Source organism: Nasonia vitripennis (assembly GCF_009193385.2).
Source record: "Nasonia vitripennis strain AsymCx chromosome 3 unlocalized genomic scaffold, Nvit_psr_1.1 chr3_random0004, whole genome shotgun sequence".
Classification (NCBI taxonomy): Eukaryota; Metazoa; Arthropoda; class Insecta; order Hymenoptera; family Pteromalidae; genus Nasonia; species Nasonia vitripennis.
In genome coordinates this window covers 4,050,393-4,072,106 of record NW_022279623.1, presented here as the reverse complement: position 1 = coordinate 4,072,106, position 21,714 = coordinate 4,050,393, and the positions used below count along the sequence as shown (strand labels likewise).

General features: G+C 49.0%; 1 protein-coding gene across 7 annotated transcripts in view; it reads left to right on the top strand.

Moving 5' to 3' along the window:
• Positions 1-21,714, top strand: part of LOC100116958 (paired box protein Pax-6) — a 128,476-nt gene that overhangs the window by 87,852 nt on the left and 18,910 nt on the right. For all 7 annotated transcript variants that reach the window (XR_004226981.2, XM_016983856.2, XM_031925657.2 and 4 more), the window contains 2 exons: positions 11,563-11,777; positions 11,896-12,005. Coding sequence is in view for 6 of the 7 variants with exons in the window: in XM_016983856.2 (XP_016839345.1) it covers positions 11,563-11,777; positions 11,896-12,005 (325 nt within the window). In the remaining variant the exon portion in view is untranslated. The remainder of the gene's footprint in view (positions 1-11,562; positions 11,778-11,895; positions 12,006-21,714) is intronic.

Here is a 21,714-nt window from a genome sequence, read left to right as displayed (position 1 = left end):
CTCCGCGAGATTTTATACTCGCGTGTGCGCGAGCGACGAGGGGCGGTAATTGACTTTTGAACGCGCGAGGAATCTCTCGATACAGAGCTGCGAGGGAATTAGAATATCTGGAATTCTCGAAGCGTCGCATATGTTGAATCTCGCACATCGGTCTTATAATTATTTCCTCTAAGATAAGAAATAATCCCCTTCCTCGCGGCTTGGAATTTCGCGTTTTAACGAATTACCGCCGGCCAAAGGCTCATCCGGCCTCGAGGCGTCCGGAGGAAGCGGATCAAAGCCGCTCAAACGCCGCGGCGGCGCCAGGCAGCTTCTGAACTTGTTGTGGCTAAGATTAACGTTTCTTTAATGGCCCGTGTAATATTCCATTACGCGAGCGCGCGCCGGCAGAATTACTTTCTCTCGCCTGCTGCTGCCGCGGCTTTTGCAGCGTTGTTTCTTTACCCGGCCAGATGCGATAATCTTTAATTTAATCGCGTTTGCGTGGAGAACAAGAGTTGCTGCTGCTGTAGGAGAGTCTTTTGTGGGATTTTCTCGGGAAGCTTTTCGCTTTTCGAGTGAGGATTAAGCTTGTCTTGATTAAAAATTACGCGCAATAGGAAAGTATAAAACGAATCGAAGCGATAAAATGCTCTGCTCGAGATCGCGTGTCTTGTATATATATAGGTACTTCGGAGGGACGACAAAAATAACCGAAGCAGGGAGAAAGGAAAACATGGGCGAGAGTTGAAGACACGTTCGCAGATAGCGAGAAGCTACGGGACGTGGGAGGTGTCGAGAGGCATTATAGCGCGAAATCGAGTCGGGGAGGGAATACTCTCGGCCAGCCGGTGATTGGAGGAAATTTCATTATTCTCAGACATTAACCCTTCATTGTAATGTCGTCAAATTCAATTCCCATCGAGTCTCTCTCTCTCTCTCTCTCTCTCTCTCTCTCTCTCTCTCTCTCTTTCTCTCCTGCTTTCCGCAAAACGAATAACCCCAGGCTAACGCGCGCTATCGCGATTTCGCATCGATTGACGCCCCCGCTTTCCTCTCCTCGCGTTTTCCTGTACTTTTACCCTCTCGCTTATATATCCAGCTTCGTTTGTTTTCTCCTCTCCAGCCTATCATTGAAACGGAGCTTACCGAGGCAATTTGTTAGGAAAAGAATCTTTTCTCTCGTCTTGCTGCTGCGCCGTCCATAAAACAAACTCGCGTATGCGAAACGAAATTCCGCGAAATCGTCGCGGTCAGATAAGCCGACCAGCAGGTACACGCATACAGGTATACACAGCATACAGAGAGCACAGAACTCCGGCGCGGAGATCCGATAAAATGATTTTCCATTTGTATTCCCGCATCTAATGGCGTGTCAAATCCGAAAGCCAGAGAGAGAGAGAGAGAGAGAGAGAGAGGGCCGCAGCGGCTTTGAAACGTGCGCCTGCAGCTTTCTCTCTCTCTCTCTCTCTCTCTCTCTCCCGGCGGATTTGAATCTGGCAGCCGGGCGGACGCGTTATTGGTTTACTCGCGCCACTGAACTCGCCCGTGCGCCGCCGTCGCCGCCGGGCTTCTCGCTCTTTTGTTATAGCCCCGAAAAGCCGCAAGCGTTGTATGCTGCAGTAGTCGCGGCGGCTTTTTCCTATACCGTGTGTGCGCGCGCGATTTTATTAATTTTCGGGACGACTCTTTGCGTGTACGCGGGTGTTCGCTTAATTGCGCGCGCTTCGCGAAATTCTTTTATACGCGCGACGATTAATTAATCGAAACGCGGCGTCGAAGCTCTCAGGCTAACGAGACCATCCAATCGGTTCGCGGAGAACACAAAAGTGTGTAAGCACTTCTCCTCTGCCACGTAAACACACACAGGGGGTGTACGTATAAGACACACGGGAGACCGCAACAATGTCGGCCAGCAGCGCGCGAGAGGCGAGTAGTAATGGATGGCTCCGGCGATCCAAGCCGAGTGAATTGTTGCTCGCCGCTATCCCCCGGAAAACGAAGGAGACTACTCCGTTGCCTACTCCTATCCCTTCCCCTCGGCGTAAATCAATGCGTTTTCCTCGCGCTGCTGCCTCTGCTTCTTCTTTTTCTTCTTCTTCTTCTGCTACTGTGGCAGAGCTTTTATTGCTTCTGCAGCGCTGAAATTTAATTTCGGCCGCCTCAGCTGCTGCAGAGTTATTGTTTCGTGAAATTCAAGACCTTACTCTTTTCTTCCACCTGATGCGTATTTAAGGGATTGTTATTCCTCTCTTTTTTTCTGTCGAAAAATAAAAACGACAATCAGCTGATTCGCCGAGACACTTTGTTGATAATTCTCCCCTCCATTTGCCCGCGGTAGTGCGCGCGAGAGCTTCTCCATTTAATTTTTCCCAGCCTCCCCCTCTCAGCATTTAATTCCTGCGAGTCTGCACACTTCTTCGCGAGTATACGTGTGTATGTGTGTGTGTGCGTTAGGGGCTCGACTATACGCGCGTGAGTTAGGGAGTGTCGGGGACGTCCGGCGGCAGCTCGGCTACTGCATTATGTATTTTCTCGGCGTCGCGCGTATAACTTCCCTCGCGCGCGCGCGAGAAAGAAGCTCCCTCTTTCTTACCAGAGGGAGCTTTATACTTCGAGGAGAGACTTCGTCTTTATTTTGGCCGGCCGGCAAAATCGTTAAGTCTGCGTTTTACGGCTGTTTTGCACTAAAGGCTTCTTCCTCGCTCTTCTTCACTCCCTTCTTTTTTCTTCAAACCGTCATCAGCTTTTGTTTGCTCAGACGTGTGCTTGCGTAGCTTTGATCCTTGGTGTTGTTATTGAAAGTTTGCTTGTACACATACAGCTGCACAAAGTGTAATTTGTACTGATAAGTTGGCGCGGATACCGAGAGCTGCATTGTTTTTGCATAATCTAATAATGACTGTTATTGACACTTCCGAGAATAAGCGTTGCTTTTGATTTACGATTTATGCAGAACCGTCACGTACGTCCGAAAATCGAGTGATTTACAGCAGTCTGCGTACACCGAACTTGAATTGTCACCGTCATCCTTATCGATTCTCGGTATACGTGCACCAAAATACACCAATCGTCGACAGCCTTGAGAACCTCGAAAACAAGCGAGATAGAAAAATTCGAAAAAACCGCGCGCATTCTCAGGTGTCTCGAAAAATTTTCTCCTCATTATACGCGCGTTTAGCCGCTGATTCCGAGAATACAAGACCGACGACGGCGGCGGCGGCGCCTTTTTCTCTCCACACACGCACACGTATATAACGTCAGCTGGAAACCACCGATGCAGCAGCGGCAGTGACGACGAGAGGGAATTCAACACCGCGCTTGGGTTCAACCACCGTATCGGCTGTCTCGTCCGATCACGGGTGCAGCCAGTTCGGCTGATGTAAACGTCGCCGGCGCTCGACGTCGTGTGCCTTCTTTTTTAAATCCACTTTTATTCTTTCCATTTTTTTAATCTTCCGCGAAGGAGCTGACATATATTCGCTGCCCGCGAGCTGGGGTGAAAATTCTTGGACGACGTGCGAGATTCTTGATGATCGTTGTTTGTTTTTTTTTCTTTCGGGTCTTCGAGAAAGCTAGTCTTTTGTTGCGGGTTGGTATACAGCACACTTTCGATGACTCCCTCGTCGCGGATTTTGAAAAGGAAGGTTTACATCAGGTAGAGAGAGAGAGAGAGAGAGAGAGAGAGAGAGAGAGAGAGAGAGAGAGAGAGAGAGAGAGAGAGTGGTGTATAGCGGGAGAATAAGGGTATCGGTTTACAGGACAGCGCATTGTCTCCTCTCGTTGACAGCCTCTTGCTTATTTTTCGTGTATAAGAAACCAGTTTTTTTTTAATTTCAAAGTCCGAGAAGTGTATCCGACTGCGATCTCGACCTTCTTATACAGTTGCGACAGAGTCGACGAGCGTATAGAGCATAAATCTATGGTCTTGATTTCTCCTGTTTATTCAAAACCCAGAAAGTGTTTCGGTCTAGAGCCATCAGCGGGATCAAATTTTTCTCGCAATTATCACGAAGAAGCAATAAAACGTCCTCTCGAAGCGATTAAAACGGGCACAGCCGAGGCAATAAAAGAAGTACGCGTGGCGCTCGTTCCTTCGATATAAACGTATACGCGAGAAAGTATAAGGGGTGCCGCCCCCGCGTGGAAAACGGAACCGCCCGCTGCGCCAGGCTAAATACCGCGTATCCAGACAGTATACGCTCATGTACACCCTCGCGTCTAATCTGAGCTACTGTATGGGCGGCCAGCTCCCCCTTTTGCTTCTCGAGAGGCGGCGCGTCGCGCGCTAGGTGTACGCGCCGATTAAAAGCGCTTTCTAATCGTCGCGAGCGTTGAATATCAATTTCCAGCCGAAAAGTAAATCATCGCTCAGAGATGAGCAGCTCAGTATATACTATGTATGTAACAAAAGCTCTCAGTTCGCGCCCACACAGCACAGAGTATACACCCCCTCGGATCCGATCCAACTCTCTCTCTCTCTCTCTCTCTCTCTATCTCTATCTCTCTTTTCTGCATCGGAACCGGCGCCGGCAACAACAACAGCAGCAGCAGCGGCTACAACTCTCGCTCGGCGGGCATCCCGTTTAAATTGCGAATGCCAAGCGTTCCGGCGCGTTCTATTTAAATGTAATTTGTATCTCGGCGAGAGCTGTATGTACACGAGCTCGGGACACAACCTTGGCCCATAGCCCTACGCGTAGGGCCTTTTGCGTGCCGCTTCTTTGTTTGTTTACGCAGCACGAGCGTGTGCACGGCCGCCAAATTCCGCCTTTTTCTTTCTGTCTCGAGCTGCCGTTCGCTCGCTCGTTCGTTCGTTTGTGCGCGAGTTCGATGGGAGGGGGAGGAGAGAAGATCAGAGGACCGGGAGGTATGGAGGTTTTGGATGCTTTTTCTGCGAGGCTCGTTCGACAATCGTTTGATGCGCGTTCTTTTATTAGCCAATTTACGAAAACCGCTGCGCAATAAAACGATAACTGCGCCCACCGCTCCGAGAACGTCCGCACCAGCGGCTAAACAACGTATAATAAGTGAAAGCACACACAGCCGCTTTCAACCCTTGATACACATATTCGTAAAGAGGCGTGACGGCATTACGTACAACACTCACGCATATGTGTAACGCACCTTATCGTCGTCAACAGTACACATACATCGGAGAGAGAGTCGAAAGGAAAGGGGGCAAGCGATCTCGAATAGGCGCACACACCCTTAATAAAGCCATCTCTCTCGCTCTCTCTCTCTTTCTCCCCTACCGAACGTTTGATTTCTCTCTTTTTGCTTTCCAGTCCGGCTTTTTCCCACGTTATGCACACAGCGACGTGTGCCAGGCAGCGCGCGTCGATCGAGAATCCCCGGACACGCGCGCAAGCGAGCGCTCGACTCGATTCGTTACGATACGCAATTTGCGACTGATTGGCGAGAAATCGGGGTTTCGCGTGACCCGCGGTCGTGATTTTTTTTCTTATGCTCTTATATACACTTTTTTTTCTCGCGAAGAGACGACGCCGGAGAGGATATAGGTGTGGGTTATTGGGGGACGATTGGGTTAGCCGCGGAGCGTGGAAACGCTCGGATGGCGCTGGTTTACAGACGCGCGGTTCGATGTTTACGTGGGAGGGATTGACGAGATGGCGAACGATTTATTCATCGTTTCGCTTTAACTGCACATCCCGCACTAAACGCCGCGTCGTGTATACTCCTCGAAATTCGAAACCCTAGCATCATCGGTGTCCCGCACACTTGCCGCAACGACACACCCGCAGAGAGCATCGCGTAACCTGTCATTTGGCCGCGGCGATCTCTCGAAAGGTGCGCTCTTGACTCGCGTCTATAAGGCTCTTACACGCGTAAACACAGTTTCATGTTATACGAAAGCGAGCATAAGCTCATACAGGCTATAGGCGACACACAGAAGGGTGGCCTAATGACAGGTTATGAAATTTCGCTCTCGCGCGCGTGCCCGCGCTCCTGTGTGTGTATATATATATATATATATATATATATATATATATATATATATATATGTGTGTGTGTGTGTGTGTGTGTGTGTGTGTGTGTGTGTGTAGAGGCTCCCTCGCGCACGATTGGGGTGCACGTACGTCGCGCTGCAGTGTCAGTAGGTGGATAATATTGGATATACGAATGCCGGAACGCACATCACAGTCTTATCGCGCTCTCTAAAGTCCTCGTTGCAATATGTGCGAAATGACTTTTTGATGCTGCGACACATCGCGCGTATTATATACAGTGCAGGCTTTATTGTGCGTGCGAGCCGAGTGTGCGGGAGCCGTATTATATTATACTTGTGAGCCTATTGTTTGCTTCTTATCGAGATCGCGCCGGCGATTCGAGGACGTTGATTGTGCACGTTTTGGATACTTTTGTTTTTTTAAGAATACTGTGGTGTACTTCGTATGTATTTAATGAAAATTAGTCGAACTTTGAGATAGTGCTTATTTGAAATAAATTGATTGGCAAATACAAGTTGCATAGATTTCTCAATTTATCGCCAATCTCAGAGATACAGTAAACTCTCTTATCGGTATAAGCACAAAATAAGCATATCCAAAACTCTCCAAGCATATCCAAGTCTCCCTCGCTCTGCATAAATCTGAAATCTCCAAGAGAAACAAAAATCACTTAGCCGCGACACGTTAAGATGCGACGATATCGAGCGTCGCAGTGGCGAATCTCATCCTCGATAAGAATCAAGCTAATAAAAGCCTCTCGAGAGCGAAATAATAAATTTGTTACAGCGAGCCGCTCATCCCGTAATCGTCGGATCCGGAGGATTATTTAAAGGCGCAGAGAGAGAGAGAGAGAGAGAGAGAGAGAGAGAGAGAGAGAGAGAGAGAGACTAGTTCCCTCGTTCTATACGCTTATCAGGGGGCGAACGCGATGTATATAGCAGCACGCGTTGCGAGAGAGATAATATCGCGAAGCGTCGCCCCCTCGCCAGCTTCCGCATTATCCTCGCCTACTCGCGCGAGCGTTACCATGACTCTTCAGGACGTTTTCCGAAGTAATAAAGCTCGGCCTGGCTTATCCCGACGCTCTTTCTCTCCCTCCCTCCCTTACTTCTTCTTCCCGCGTATGTACGTGTGTGCGTTTGACTGCTTCCGATTCTTCTTTCTCCTCGAGTGCGAAGGTGGAGAACGTTATGGCTGCTGATTATACTTTTTTCGAGATATGGCTGTAGTTTTACACAGATGAGAATAACATTCAAAAATATGGAACAAATCTCATCCTCTGAGAAAAAAAACGCTGAATCCCGACACCCCAGCCGCTTATACGCGAGACACGCGTGCACTTCATCTGCGACGAGACGCGCCTCGGACGCTTGCGTACACGCGCCGGAAGTAGCCTGAATGCCCGCGCGCCCACCCCAAGAGACTCGTCTTTCTCTCTGTTGTCATCACCCCCTCGGCGGCTCATCCACCTCGGTCTTTATACTCGCGAGCGCGCGCGAACACGCAAAGAAAGAGCCATTATGCCGAGGCGTCACACGGCCAGACAATATTATGACGTCTCTCGACTTTTTTTATTTTTTTCAACTGCTTCGTATACTACTTAAGCTCGAGCGAACGTAAGAAGACGCGAATCAGAGATTCGTTAATATAGAGACAGTGTGTATAATACAATAATATATACCGACGAGCTAAATTTTAATATATCCGCGTCTCGGCCCTTTACTCCCCTATACTCGAGCAGCTCGCATTCACGCGTGACGTCTCTGTCGGCTCTGTCTCTCTCTCTCTCTCTCTCTCTCTCCGCACACTTCGCACTTCATGCTAATTCCATCGATCCGCATTTTAAGCTCCTGTGGGGTAGACGGCCGGCGAGGAAGAGAAACGGAAAAATAAATGGACGAGTTGCCGCGCTGCTGATGGGGTGCATGCGTATATAAAAGGGTGAACCCTCGTACTATGTACGCCTGTGTATTAGAGCTATGATTATTTTGTTGCTTTTAGATTCTGATACGATGACGGCTATTATTTCCAAGTAGCTCGCGCGCGCGCGTTATGTTATTATAGTATGCATAACTTCATTATACCTACTTTCGCCGAATTCAAATTTCCGACGAACTAATTAACGCATCGGTTAGCTGATGCTCTAAACGTAATGGTGCGCCGCTTACAGCGTTATTGAATTTTCATAAAAGTGCGCAAAGCGATATTCAGCCGTAATATAGGGTCTAGTCCCTTTCACGCGTTCAGCGTACCGCTTCGTCGGATTCATCGATGCAATTGCAGCCGCTTTTGGTATACAACCATCACGATGCTCTTCGAAAGGCGCAAGAAACATCGTCGTAAATAAAGTTACATCCCGCAAATGACCAATCGCAAAATTAGTCGTTCTCGCCGAGGAAATTAGAGCCTGCCAACTGGCGCATTACAGACACGGAGAGCGAGACCCCTTTAGGATTCGTCAAGTGCCGCCTGCGGTTCTCTAGCTCTCTTTCTCTCTCTCTCTCTCTCTCTCTCTCTCTCTCTCTCTCTCTCTCTCTCTCTTCCCCAACGCGCGCAAATCCCCGCAGTTCGACAATGCCCGAGACCAGTTCGAGTGGTAAGGTTGAATTCCGAGCGTCGCGCGCGTTTTCTTTTCTCTCTTACGCGCGGCCAGTTCTATGGGAAATGGAAGGCCTGCGCGCCTTTCTTTGATTTCGCTCGCTGATGCTTGTCAAATTGAGTGGAGGAGGCTACTTTGCATTCTCGGTCTGTCATGCGTCTCGTATGCGGCACCGCTCTCGTCGCCCCCGTGCGCGGCTTGTCATCTTAATCGTCGGTCTGTCACGCGTGTTTTGCCATTGTGGTCTGTGCGTACAAGACGCTGCTTCTTATGCGCGACATTTTTCGAGTGGTACCCACAATGGGTGTACACTTGAGGTGATGTGTTCCGAAGGTCGCTGTAACAGCCCAAATCCTCTCTAATTAGATCTTGGAACATCTGTTTGTTTTCCTATATACATCGAAGCCACGTGATTACGGGCTGTCGCTGGAGAGACGGTATCTTCGACGGGGATCGCTCGACTGAGTCAAATATTTCCTCAAATTAGGCAGCAGATGACCGAGCGAGAGATGATTGACTTGAAATACTTCTGAAAGCAACAACCCTCCGTGTAGACACAATGGCCTGTCAAGGAGCCGCGCGTACACGCGGGCAGGTATTGAACTGGGTCGTTGACGCGAGGACCTATATTATATACGCCTGCTTTCTTTTGAAAGGTGACACACGGAGAGGGAAAAAGCTAAACTGCCGCCGACTGACTGACTGACTGACGACAGTTATAATATGTTGGAATTATATATCGTATTATACCGAAAACACGCATTTTTATCACATAAGGATAACTTTGTTATACTACATCGTGCAGTAATCCACCGCAAAGCTCGCTTCGTTGAAATTCATGCCGGCGATAAAACCGAAATTAAAGACAGCCGACACCAGCGTGCACGAAATCCTCAAGTCTAATTTCTCCCCGCTTGGTACAAAGCGCCCATTGTCACCCTATACCTCATATAAAGAAAGAAAGGAGAAAGCCACACGTCGCACACACACGGAGAGAGAAATCGAAAAGCGAATACTTTGGAGGGTGGCGATTCGACGTCGTCTCTCTCTCTCTCTCTCTCTCTCTCTCTCTCTCTCTCTCTCTCTCTCGGCATGGGTCCAGTTCACAAGGTATATAGCTCTAATACCGAAAGATGTCAGGAGGTTTCAACGGCGCGTTGGCCTGACGTGTGGAATGGGTTGCCCCCGCGAGAGAGAGAGAGAGAGAGAGAGAGAGAGAGAGAGAGAGAGAGAGAGAGAGAGCTAGAGCTGCCCCACAGGGAAACGCGCCGCGCGTATAACATGTCCCACGGCCAATCTCGCGCTTATAACAGCCCTCCCTCTCGCTGTAATTCTCGAGAACTCGGCGGCAGGTGAAAATAAGCTGACTTTTTCTCGGAAAAATTTTTCGATGCATTTTGAATGCATTATACCCGCCGAGAGTATCTATATATCTATACCGCATCGACTGACATAGAAGACGCGTTTAAGGAAAATCTATAACAACAATAATCTAAAACACGTAGCCCGCAATCCTCTTCCCGGAATAACAGGCCGCATGCATTCATGCATCAGGAGCGGAGCAGTCGCGCCCCGTATATCCATAATACATGCAACTCCGCAACGTAAAACTCTCTCCTTTCCTCTCTCTTTTCTTCTTTCGCGAGTAGAGAGCGAGGAGGAAAAACGCGCAAGAAAAGTCGCGTCGCCGGGGCATAAATTACCGGACTATCGGGCGCAGAAGGAGAGTCCGCGCGAGCAAGTCTTTTACGGCGCGGACCGGGATTTATACGGACTGTAAGTGACAGGAAAGAGCGCGCGCGGAAAAGAGTGCGAGCGCCAACTGATGTATATAGTACTGGTGCACTATATATAGTATATACCTTCTGAGGGAAGCGAAGAACAAAAGGAGCTGCGGAGGAGAGTAAGGAGTTCTTTTGAATTTTTTTATATATCCATTATCCATAGGTATTTGTTAAAGTAATCTTTACTTGAGAGAGAGAGAGAGAGAGAGAGAGAGAGAGAGAGAGAGAGAGAGAGAGAGAGAGAGCTAATTGATATACGAACGATGTGTGTGCGTGTGTGTATGGGATATGGAGTAATTATTATTTTCCCATCGCGGAAAAAAGACGAGAAGGAAGCCCCTCGAAATATCGCGACACAGAATACTCGCGAATAGCGCGATGCGCATCCCATCGTCCCCTTGGAGTATGCGGCTCTCTGCAGCGTTCGGGCGTGTATATAATTGCAGCCGAAGGTAATTAACTCCCTCGAAGCAGCAGCAGCTCCGCGGCGGCAGCGTCGATTTAATTACCGCTCTCGTCGCATTTCATCGAGCAGAATCTGCTATATCTCTCTCGCGAGCGAACGTGTCAAGCCTCTCTCACCCCATTACATATTTATATTATTAATCCGATACGCAGACTCTACCCCGGCCTCGTCCTCTCTCGAGGAATGAGAGTGGGAATACTTCCTTTTGTACGCAATTTTATTAAAAATTATTTGTGTGTACACGTACAAGAATTCATTTTCGTATCTTTACTTACCTACTCGGGCGCACAATACACACACACAAGCGAGGCTCGTTAGTGTCGCGAGGCATGCATGAACGAGCGGCTCTCGCGAATATGCTCGGCCAGGCGTAGCGAGCGGCGCCGGAGACTGTCAAATGCGCCGCGCGCGCGATAATTCTCATTATTTCTGATGCTCTTTCGCTTTAATGATATCGCACGTGACACGTATACGCCGTACACGTGTTGTGTACGTGTACCTATACCCTCTCTCACTCGCCCTTAACGGAGAATCGCGTTACGGACGATTGGTGCGGGTGCCCCCGCCGCGCGACATAGAGAGAGAGAGAGAGAGAGAGAGAAGCGCGCGCGGCCATTATTTTCCGAGCTCTCGCAGCACTTAATTGGCATTTTCAAAGCGCACGTAAGACTCCGGAATACGTGTATTAGTTTATTCGGTTGGATTAATTGATCGGAGATGATTTCTGTGTAAAATTAAAATGAAAATTTATTTGCGTTGCAGGTCTCGTCGATCAACAGGGTCTTGCGAAACCTCGCGGCGCAGAAGGAGCAGCGTCAGCAGCAGCAACAGCAGCAACCGGGTGGCGGAGGTGTGGGAGGCGGAGGCGGTGGCCCCGTAGGTGTGGGCGTAGGCGCGGGCAGTCCTGCGGAAAGCGTCTACGACAAGCTCAGGTTGCTCAACGGCCAGACCACCGGTTGGCCTAGACCCAATCCATGGTGAGTTGTGTGCGATGAAGTTTTTTTAAATTGAAATCGATCAGATTATAATTAAGGAGGGCGATGAAGCGTCGGGATAGAATCTCTCTCAATTCCCACTTTTTTCTATCTGTACCAGGTATCCGTCCGGAGCAGGCAGCCCCTTTTCTTCGCTGCAGCCGAGCTTAAGTCCGAGCCATTGTACGGCCCTTCCTCCCGATCCCGCGGACATTCTTCACGCGAAGAAAGGTAAGTCCTCGGTTTTTATTTCTTTTTTATGCTCATCCACAACCGTCCGTTCCTGAAAATACTACTGACTTTATATCGACGGATGATTCTTTTTTCCGAGAACTTCTTATTATATAATGCGATTGTCGCCAGACGGGCCGTGCAACAACGGCACAATGAACCCAGATATACTATATATACAGCGTAGTAAGGGAGAGAAGCAGTTCGATAACAAACCCGTGAAAAATTATCATCAACGCGCAAAAGTATAAAATATTCACCGGCACCATGTAACCGGTGCGCGCATACAGCATTCCGAGGGCGAAGCGTTCGCGGCTCGCTGCGCCAGACCGCAAATCCGTAAGTTTGCCCGCACGTGCAGTGCGAAAACTTTTCGCGAAATGAAACGCCGAATTTGATTTTGAAATATTCGCCCACACCGCGTACACCTCCTGCAGTAGGGTATAATGTGATAATACAAAGGCGCGCCCATAGCGCCGAATTGAATATATAAATCGAGAGAGACGACAGCCCACTTCAAAAGTCCCGCTCTCAAACAAATTAAATCTTTGCCGAATAATTCAAAAACACAGACTCTTGGCGATGATATATATATATATATATATATATATATATATATATATATATATATATATATATATATATATATATATATATATACACACATGTACGTATAACATAGCGAGCCACCCCTGGCCACACAATGACCGCACAATACCAAGAGGCGGGCGTTTGTACCTTCCCTCTCGCACTCTAGCACTGACCGGCGCACAAAGCCTCGCAGCTCTCTCACGGCTGGCTGATCGCGCGCACAGCGTGCATGACCATACACTCGCTCGGTCTTTCGCTTTAATTAATTAATCCGCGCCGCGGACTGGCCCGCTCCACGCGCGCATATCATACTAATATCAATGTAATTCGCGAGAGAGCCGCTACATACATACAGCGCAGCGATGTGCTTTTGACGCCCCCGCGATTGCAACATAGAGAGGGTTATACGCTTCGACGCGAAAGCTGTGGTACGGCTAAAAATTTTGGGAAATAAGGCGCTTTTTCGATGCAGGAGAGATGTATGTAGCTTGTACAGTGGATAAATTAGGTATAATGGAGAAGACCACACGGGACGATCAATCAATCTGTCCTATTAGGCCGTCCGATCGCTTTGTCTAGTTTTCCTTTCTGCGCGATGCTATACACGCACACCCTCTTGATTTGGCTCCCTTTTCTCCGTCTCTCTTATTTTTGTACCCTAGTTCCGAGCGCTCGCGTGGCGTGAATCAGTGCGCGAGAGCAGAGAGCTTCTAATTCGCACAATCGCTTCATATCGACGCATGTATTTCCCCTTTGAAGTTGGATTCTCTGCGGCAGGATCAATGTGGAATATGTATCTTTTTATGGAGAATAATTCGCGCCACTTTGTGCTTGACTGTGTGTGGCTGTGTTTTAGTATTGTTTCTGAGTCTCGTGCTACGTTTTGGAGTATTCTCTTGACCTTTTTTCAAATCGAAATTTTTTTATTAAAAACCGTTTTAATTCCAAAGTCGTTTTGTGCTTACGCGTGAATCGGGATACTTCGTGTGAAGCGAAATAGTTTTTGACAGATCCTTCCCTTATCGTTTAAACCGTCCGAATGTGTGATGTAACTCACAACGAAAAACTGCATACGTATATACACATTATCATTTCTCGGAGAGCATGCAAAGAAAATTTTCTCGCGCGTATCGCAGCATAACACTGTCTCGGTCCTCGGACTAACAAAAACCTATAGACACATCTCACTACACGGCCTACGTTCTATGCCACATAGACGACTCACAGCCGAGCCTCTCCCCGAGAGAGAGAGAGAGAGAACATACGCTGCTCGCCTTCCCTTTGGCGGCGCACATCAAACGCGAAATTTCTTTTTCCTCCCCGTCTCTCTCTCTCTCTCTCTCTCTCTCTCTCTCTCTCTCTCTCTCTCTCATACACACACACACACGTACACGCGGTGGCGAGTGTCACAAGCAAAAGAGAGAGAGAGAGAGAGAGCCACCCTCAAGAGAAAGGATCATCTCGGCAAGGGCTCGGCGTTAAAAATACCCGGCGACGATGCTCGTGCCGCCGGCGGCTCGGTGTAATTTTAGCGTGATAATCGATCGGCGATTTCTCTGCAGCAGCAGCACAGAGCCCTCTGTCTATACGTGCGCGCGTTACACACACGTCTGTGAAGTGCTGTGTGCAGGCAGCCCGAGGGGGGAAAGGAATGTTACGTTGCACTTTTCTTCTTTAGAAAAACTTTCGCCGTTCTCTTTTTTTCCCCGTGCGGATGAAGGAGAAAAATTACACAGTCTGCTCTCGATAATTCGCAAACATCTCCGCGCAAGTCGCGCGAGTAATTCGGCGTCAAGCGAGCGAAAAAGAGGAGAGTTAGAGACGAGCAGTATTCGTATTCCGCACGCGCCTGTATACTATCAGGGGCGGTGTGTGTTATATATACAGGGAGGGCAGCTCCGGGACGCACAATCAAATATGGTAACTGTTGCGACCGCTCAACCGCACGCGGGCCCTCGGGGCCGGATTACCGAGTGCTTATGTGCGCGTGTGGGGGCGAAACGCGCCGCCGTTTATGGGATAACCGCCCCGACTCTGCCAAACACGTCGCTCTCGTGTTGCTACATACCGCGAGCTTTTTAGCTATGCTTGCTCCGGTTTGGTTGTGTTTTATTTATTATTTAACGCCGGTTTTACAAGATTTATTTAACGACTCGAACGTATCGATTCAGCGTAATACGCTCACGGCAACTTCCCCTCCGCTTCCAACTCAAAATTACTTGCCAAAGCCGTACTCTCGCGTAATGACGAATACACGTCCGCACAAAAGACCAACAAACTCCCAGTAGCGCAGATAAACGCAGCCTACTCCCTCAAAAAAAAAAAAGAGAGATAGAAAAACGCCTCGCGCAGCAGTCCTCCCCTCGCGGTACCCGCACATTCTCTCTCCCCAAGTTTCTTCTCCCGCGAGTCGCGTCTTCCTCCTCTCCTTGGTATATCCACCCACCTACAAAGTATTATAAACGCAGCAGCAGCAGGAGTAGCAGAAAAGCCGCCCCCCGGGCCTATACGTTCTCGGTCTCTCTCTCTCTCTCTCTCTCTCTCTCTCTCTCTCTCTCTCTCTCTCTCTCTCTCTCTCTCTCTCTCTCACGAAAAGGGGAAGCCAGGCTTGCACACGCGCCCTTCCAAGCCTGCGGGGCCGCAAAGCTAAGCGAAAGCAGATTACGCCGCAATCATCGCGCGACTCCGCAGACTCTCTCGCCGAATCCTCTCGGGGTGTATGTGAGCGCGCGTGTTATGGCAAGCTGCCGCGTGTAGGAGTGTACCGCGTTATTCGCTCCCTCGCGAACTTCGGCTGATATATACGCACGCGTGCAGCAGTGCGTTCGCCTCGATCGAGTTTGAAATGGCGCTTTTACACTCGCTCTCACTCGAGTGTACGTGTCTGTATACTATAAGTCTTACAAGGAAGCTTGCGGAATTTAGTCTGCGAGACGATTAGACGCTGTAGACCTCGTAATGGAAAACGAAAAGAAATTCAAAACCGCGATCGAAAGTGCCGCGCAGTACTATACTGAAAAAAGTGAACGTCATAGTAACGCTCCAAAGGATGAAAGCGCAAAAAAGCTGCTCGCATCATCCATCGCTGTGAACAGCACCGCGCGCTCGTAGAAAGAGAAAAAAAAACAACGCAGACTGACTAGACACTGCAGCGCGATACGTACACACGCGACAATGACGGCTCTCCTCCGGAATTTTTTCGCAACAGCAGTCAATGTGCGCTGCAAGGACCGACGCATACGCGTACGTATACGCGCGAGAGCTGCAGAGAGGGCGAGAGAAAGAGAGAGAGAGAGAGAGAGAGAGAGAGAGAGAGAAGGAAAAGCAGCGAAAACAAAAGGGGAGAGGGGTCGCGACCATTGTTTTTTCCTCTGCCATTCTTCCTTCCTTTCTTTCTTCCTTTCTTTCTTTCACTTGCGCGCGCTGCAGAGCCTACCTCCGAGACTCGCTGCGCACTGCTTCTAGGATATTTCAATAACGCGAGAGAGCGATCGGAAGGGTTGTCGTATACGCTGCTATGCCTACACGTACAAAAGTAGGACGACTGATGCTGCTGCTCGTTTTTTCGCTCGGGATTTTTCCTTTATCGAGTTTCCAGCCGCGAACAAAGTTTTGCCTTTGCGCGGGGATTTCGCCGCTCTCTCTCTCTCTCTTCTTCCCCGTCGCTCTTTTCGCGACTCGCTCTATCTGCGGAAGAGCTTTCGCTATTATTTCATCGGAAGAGCGAGGCAGAGGGAGATTAAACAGAGGCGCGGAATTTTTTAATGCGATATCCGCGCGGGAATGCGTCGGCGAGGAGGAGAGGGTTTTATGAAATTTGAAAAGTTTTCAAAGACCAAACTGTGTTGCATGTTTTGTATTATCGGATTACGTAGTTTGCAAGCGTCAAGCCAGAGTAGACTTTTGAACTGGACTTAATTGTCCCACTATAATACTGTTGAATCCCAAGTAGACACTCATGTATTCGAATTAATTAAAAAATTTAACCATACTCCCTCGACCATCATCATACACACAAACACTGCATCTCGAGACAATGCCAACTCGCCTGCTCACATCTCCCACACCTCTAAGCTCTCGCCCACACGAGAGTCTCAAGACACACACACACACACACATACTCCGGCTCTCATGGCTCACGATTCACGCACTCCCACAGCGGCTCGACTCCTCGGAGGCCATCATTGTCTCGTCTTGTCTCATCCTTTCTCTCTCGATCTGCGTCAGCCTCCGCCCTCTATGCAACGCGTACATCGTTCTTTGTGCACAGGCGCGCACTGCAGGGTTGCACAATACGAGCAGCTCCTTCGAGATGTAACAGCGACAACGACGAGCTTTACGCGCTCGCGATGATTATTACGACGTTACGCGGTTCAAACGAGGAAGGTGGCTTTTCTTCCAAGCTCTCCCTCGAGAGACGCTACTCCTTTTGCTCGCGGGCTCGACTCCTTCGTGGATTCGCGTGTATTGTCGACGCGAAGAATACGACGCGAAATATTATTTATACAAGTGAGATTCTCCCCGCGTCGATGTGTGTAATAACGATGATAGTGATCGGGATTACACGTGAGACCTCATCGGAAAAATATGTTACATTACAGACGCGCGCGTGTGTCTTATCTGCGCGCAGAAAAACCGCAGCGGCTTTGTAATCCCTCGTCGATTGCCGCGACCCCATTCTATGCCGTCATCTCCTCCTCGCGATCGCTGATAATTAATAGCCGATAAGACCCTCCATAATACCGCTCAGAAGTATTCCTGCTGCTGCACCCTATACACATACGTATGAGTGTATACCAACGTCTCCCTCACATATATATGCATTGGATTCGCAGGTCAGTGAGTTGTCGCGTCGCGTCGGCCGAAGCGTCAGCCGCTCCGATTTATCGGCCTCGTCAATCTCTCTCTCTCTCTCTCTCTCTCTCTCTCCACACATCGGTCCGCTCTGACCTTCCGACTGCTCTCCGGTTACCTTATGCACATGTGTGTATATATAATATCCACGCATGACACACTTGCCCGCCGTGTAAATGTATATCTATAGGCATATATGCAGTAGGGCCAATCCGCATGCAGGTTCTCCTTTTTCCTCGCGTAGTTTCTTTCCCCGGCGGCCGCGCGACCGCGAGATTAGATCGGCCCAGCTTCGCTCCAGCGTATGCCTCTCTCAGATTCGTATCTCAGCGTGTATAGGTGTAGCTGCGTATATGAGTATAGGGTCTGTGCGCATACGAATTATCGCGTAAGATCGGCTGTGTTTAGGCTCATTATGTCGTGCGGCTTTCGGGGCGCGCAGCTTTTACGTTGTTCCGAGTCGACGCACTCGAACCGCTCGCTAATTTGGAGGTATACCTAAGAGAAATAAGGAACAGGTTATCGATTTTTTTTTTTTTTTTTTTTTTTTTTTTTGAAAAGACGACCGCTTTGGACGAAAAGCGTCAGTTTTTCCATCCCCGGAAGGCTTCCGCGCAGCGCATCTCGAAACGCCAATAACCGAATCGAATATAACGAACAGACGAAACAAAAAGAGAGAGTACCAGACCGCGGTGGATCAGAGCCGAGGCAGGTATTAATATTTCCGAGCGAGAAGACACGATTCGCAAATTTCGAGGCTTGTCATACACAAGCGCCGCTATACTCGAGTGAGAGATGCACAGATACACGCAAAACCGCGAGCGCGCGTATACAGCACACATCGCGCGTAATCGTTTGTCGCTGTTTTATTCGCGATATAGACACACACACGCGCTTCTCTCTCTCTCTCTCTCTCTCTCTCTCTCTCTCTCTCTCTCTCTCTCTCTCTCTCTCTCTCTCGCAATTTGGCAACAATAGGCACTAGGCGCTCACGTATCGCTAGACCAATATGAGCATTTATCGGTCGCTATACTCATAATCGGCTTTGTGCATATATGTATCTCCCTCTCTCTCCTACACGTACATGCAGGAACTTTGTGCAGTCCGATCATTTTCCCCCGGATTACTTCTTCTTCGCTGTGCTCTTTGTTCGCCGCTGCTGGCGTTTTTTTCAAACTCGATTTTTATTTTTTTTTTCGTTTCGTTCTCTCTCTCTCTCTCTCTCTTTCTCTCTCTCTCTCTCTCTCTCTTTCTCTCTCTCTCTCTCTCTCTCTCGCGGGCGATTGATTCGGACGCATTTTCCGAGGGGTGTCTCTTTCGGGAGCAGTCGACGATGCGTACGCGCATCGCATCAGTGCGGCCGCGGCGGGAGTTTATTGGAAAATTTTCGGAAGTGGCAGTGCCTGTAATTATAGAAGCGAGCTATCGAAGACGCGTGTACATCATCGGTGTTATAATTAATATTTTTAAGATAAAAAATAACAACAATATTTCTGCGGTGAGCGCAAGGCTTTTCTTTCCCTTTGTAAATAGACGGCGCGTTGCGGTTTGCCGCTTGCGCGTGCCTCGAGAAAAGTGTCACTCCGGGCGTACTTTCAGGCTCGGGTTACATATACGCGAACAACATGTCGCGATCGTCGTCTCGTGCATAATCGGGAATTCCGAGAATTCTCCGCGGCAGTGCGTCGATCGCGAATTCGCGACTATATATTCTTTCGTTCGCGCTGGCGCCGCCGTCGCCGCGGCGAAAACCTGTCGTACGTGTTGACCTGAATAGCTCGGCGATATCGAATTTTACTCTGATTATTATTATCGTTGTTATGGTATTATGCGTTGCAGGGCCGTTATTAATAAGCGAAAAATTGGAAGTGTATATAATATAATGAAGCCCGCGCTAATTCGAATGTGACGAAGCTTCGTCAAGTTTTATACACGATGTATACACGAATAATGCGTATAATCAAACACATCGTGTCGATACGTACGCACAGCTCGAGAATAGAATAATGCCAGTCTCCGCTGTACTCATTGTTTTCGCCACCCTCTCGTCGTCGCGCGCATAATGGCTCGCGAGAGGGGAAGAATTAAACATTCTTGCGAAGGAGCTTCTCCCGTCTCGTCCGTATACATATATAGTAACAGGTGAAATCGCCGATATTGTTTTCATTTTAAACAACGGCAAAAGCTCGCTCTAAAGGCTATACCCTCCCCGCGCAGAAGCGCAATTAGAAGCGCACCCGTGACACCGAAGCAGAAGAAAAAACAGTCCGCGGGGCTCCAATCAGTATAGAATATAGCCGGCGAAATATACATCATCTCGACCTTGAACCGCGGGCTTTGCTTTATTACAAAACAACGCGATTCCCAGCTAAAGGCGCATGTGTGGCCTCCCGCTATTTTCTTAATCTCGGCCCAGCCTGTGTGATACCGAGGGGGTAGAGAGCAGGAACGACGGGAGATCGACTGCGCATACAAATATAGGTATACGTACCGGATAGGCGCCCCGCGAGCTACCGCGGGAGAGAGAACCCTTTTGCCGCGCGAGACGCGACGGAAAGGAAAAGGAGCCAGATGTTACCGCGCCATCGGCGGGGATGTGTTTGGATCTTTGGTTTCGCGTGTGGGAACACGTGCGTCTGACGGGGACAACCCTTTGATACGATATCGATGCGTTTTCTCGATATGATACATCGCTGTGTTGGTCGGCTTTATTTCTTTTGGCGCGCGCGGGCATTATCGAATCTGTCGTAGCTCGGACTGGCCTCGGACTTCCGCCACTTGCGCTCGATAGGTATCCCTGTCTCTGGACAGCGAAGATAGGTGGCGCATGGACACTTTTCTCTACCCTCGATCATTGTTCGCGTGATCGCTGCATATATAGCGATAGGCCACCTATCGCAAAACAGCGCTGTTGGGCTCGCTGCTTTATCGGGCCGCTCCTGCTACAACTGTTACTGAGTTAATTAAGGTATCTTTACGTAATTTGCACGTGTATACTTCTATTATATAATAATGAAGCATATCTCACGCTATAGCAGAGAGGTATACACGCTTACACTGTGAAGTGAAGTACACAGCTCGGCTGCAGCTATGGCCACTCGTGGCGCGCGCGAGCGCTCACGCTGCGATTCCCAAGAGAACAACAGTTTTTTCTTTCTTTTACCATCGTATATAGCTATGCAGTAAAAACAATGCCGATGTGGGCTGGCTCGAGTGACTCTCAGGGTAGGAGGTGAGCACAGGTGCGCTCAGTCTTGGGATTTGATTGCTTCTGAGGCTTCAACGCGATTCGAAAACGCATCGAGCTAATTATTCCGGGATACGAAGGAACTCTATATACAATGCAATTGTAGTAAACATTAGCGTGAAACAGGCACATCTTTTTAGATGTGTGTGAGAAAATAGTAGATTAAAGTATAAACAATAAAATAAAAGCTAAGATGCGCAGTCAGACGCACTGCCGACACTCGAAACTTCCGCTCACTGATGACTATCGTCTACAACGTTATACCTTTCCGCCTGCGCATACAACATTATAATATCCAAAAAGCCAAGAAAGAAAAAAGTAAGCTGCCGTCCCATTGTCTATCCCTCCGCGCGCGCATAAGACAAGATCGTCGGAAAACAATGCACTTGCTTTCTCGGTTTTTCGTTCGCGCGCATTATGATAATCCCCGCAATCTGATGAATTAACAATGCGAAAGCAGAGGTGTGGCCTTTCTCTCGCGTACACACAATAACGAAAGGATAATTTCGATGTTAATCGACCTGGGCTGCGCTTACTAAAGCGTGAAATGCACTGGCCGGGCCGCGTTACAACAACGCGTTACATAACGTGTGTGTTAGAATATCTAATTAAACGCACGAGCTTTGAAAATTGGCTCTGTCTGTGTGTGTGCGTTCGTTGAGATTACGTATACCAATGAGCGCATAATAACGACGATCTCGGGAAAAATAAGCACCGTCGTCGCGCTCGACTTGTTTTTCGGAAACGAAACTTTTCAGTGTACACACACAGTCCCTCGCGACTTTGCTCTGGCTGCAGAGCTCCCCATTGGCCTGTGTGTGTTCCGGGGAATTCCCTCCCTCTCGCCCGCATACGGTATATAATGCAGGCCAGGATATTAATTTTTCCGGAAGTTGCGCACCGAGTTTCAATCCGGAATTTTCTCCCTTCGAGACTCCACTCCGCGAGCGCCGAGCGATTTTATACATTCGCTTTTTTTCGAGGGAGACGGGGCTGCTCTCCGTGTTCGCCTTTTTT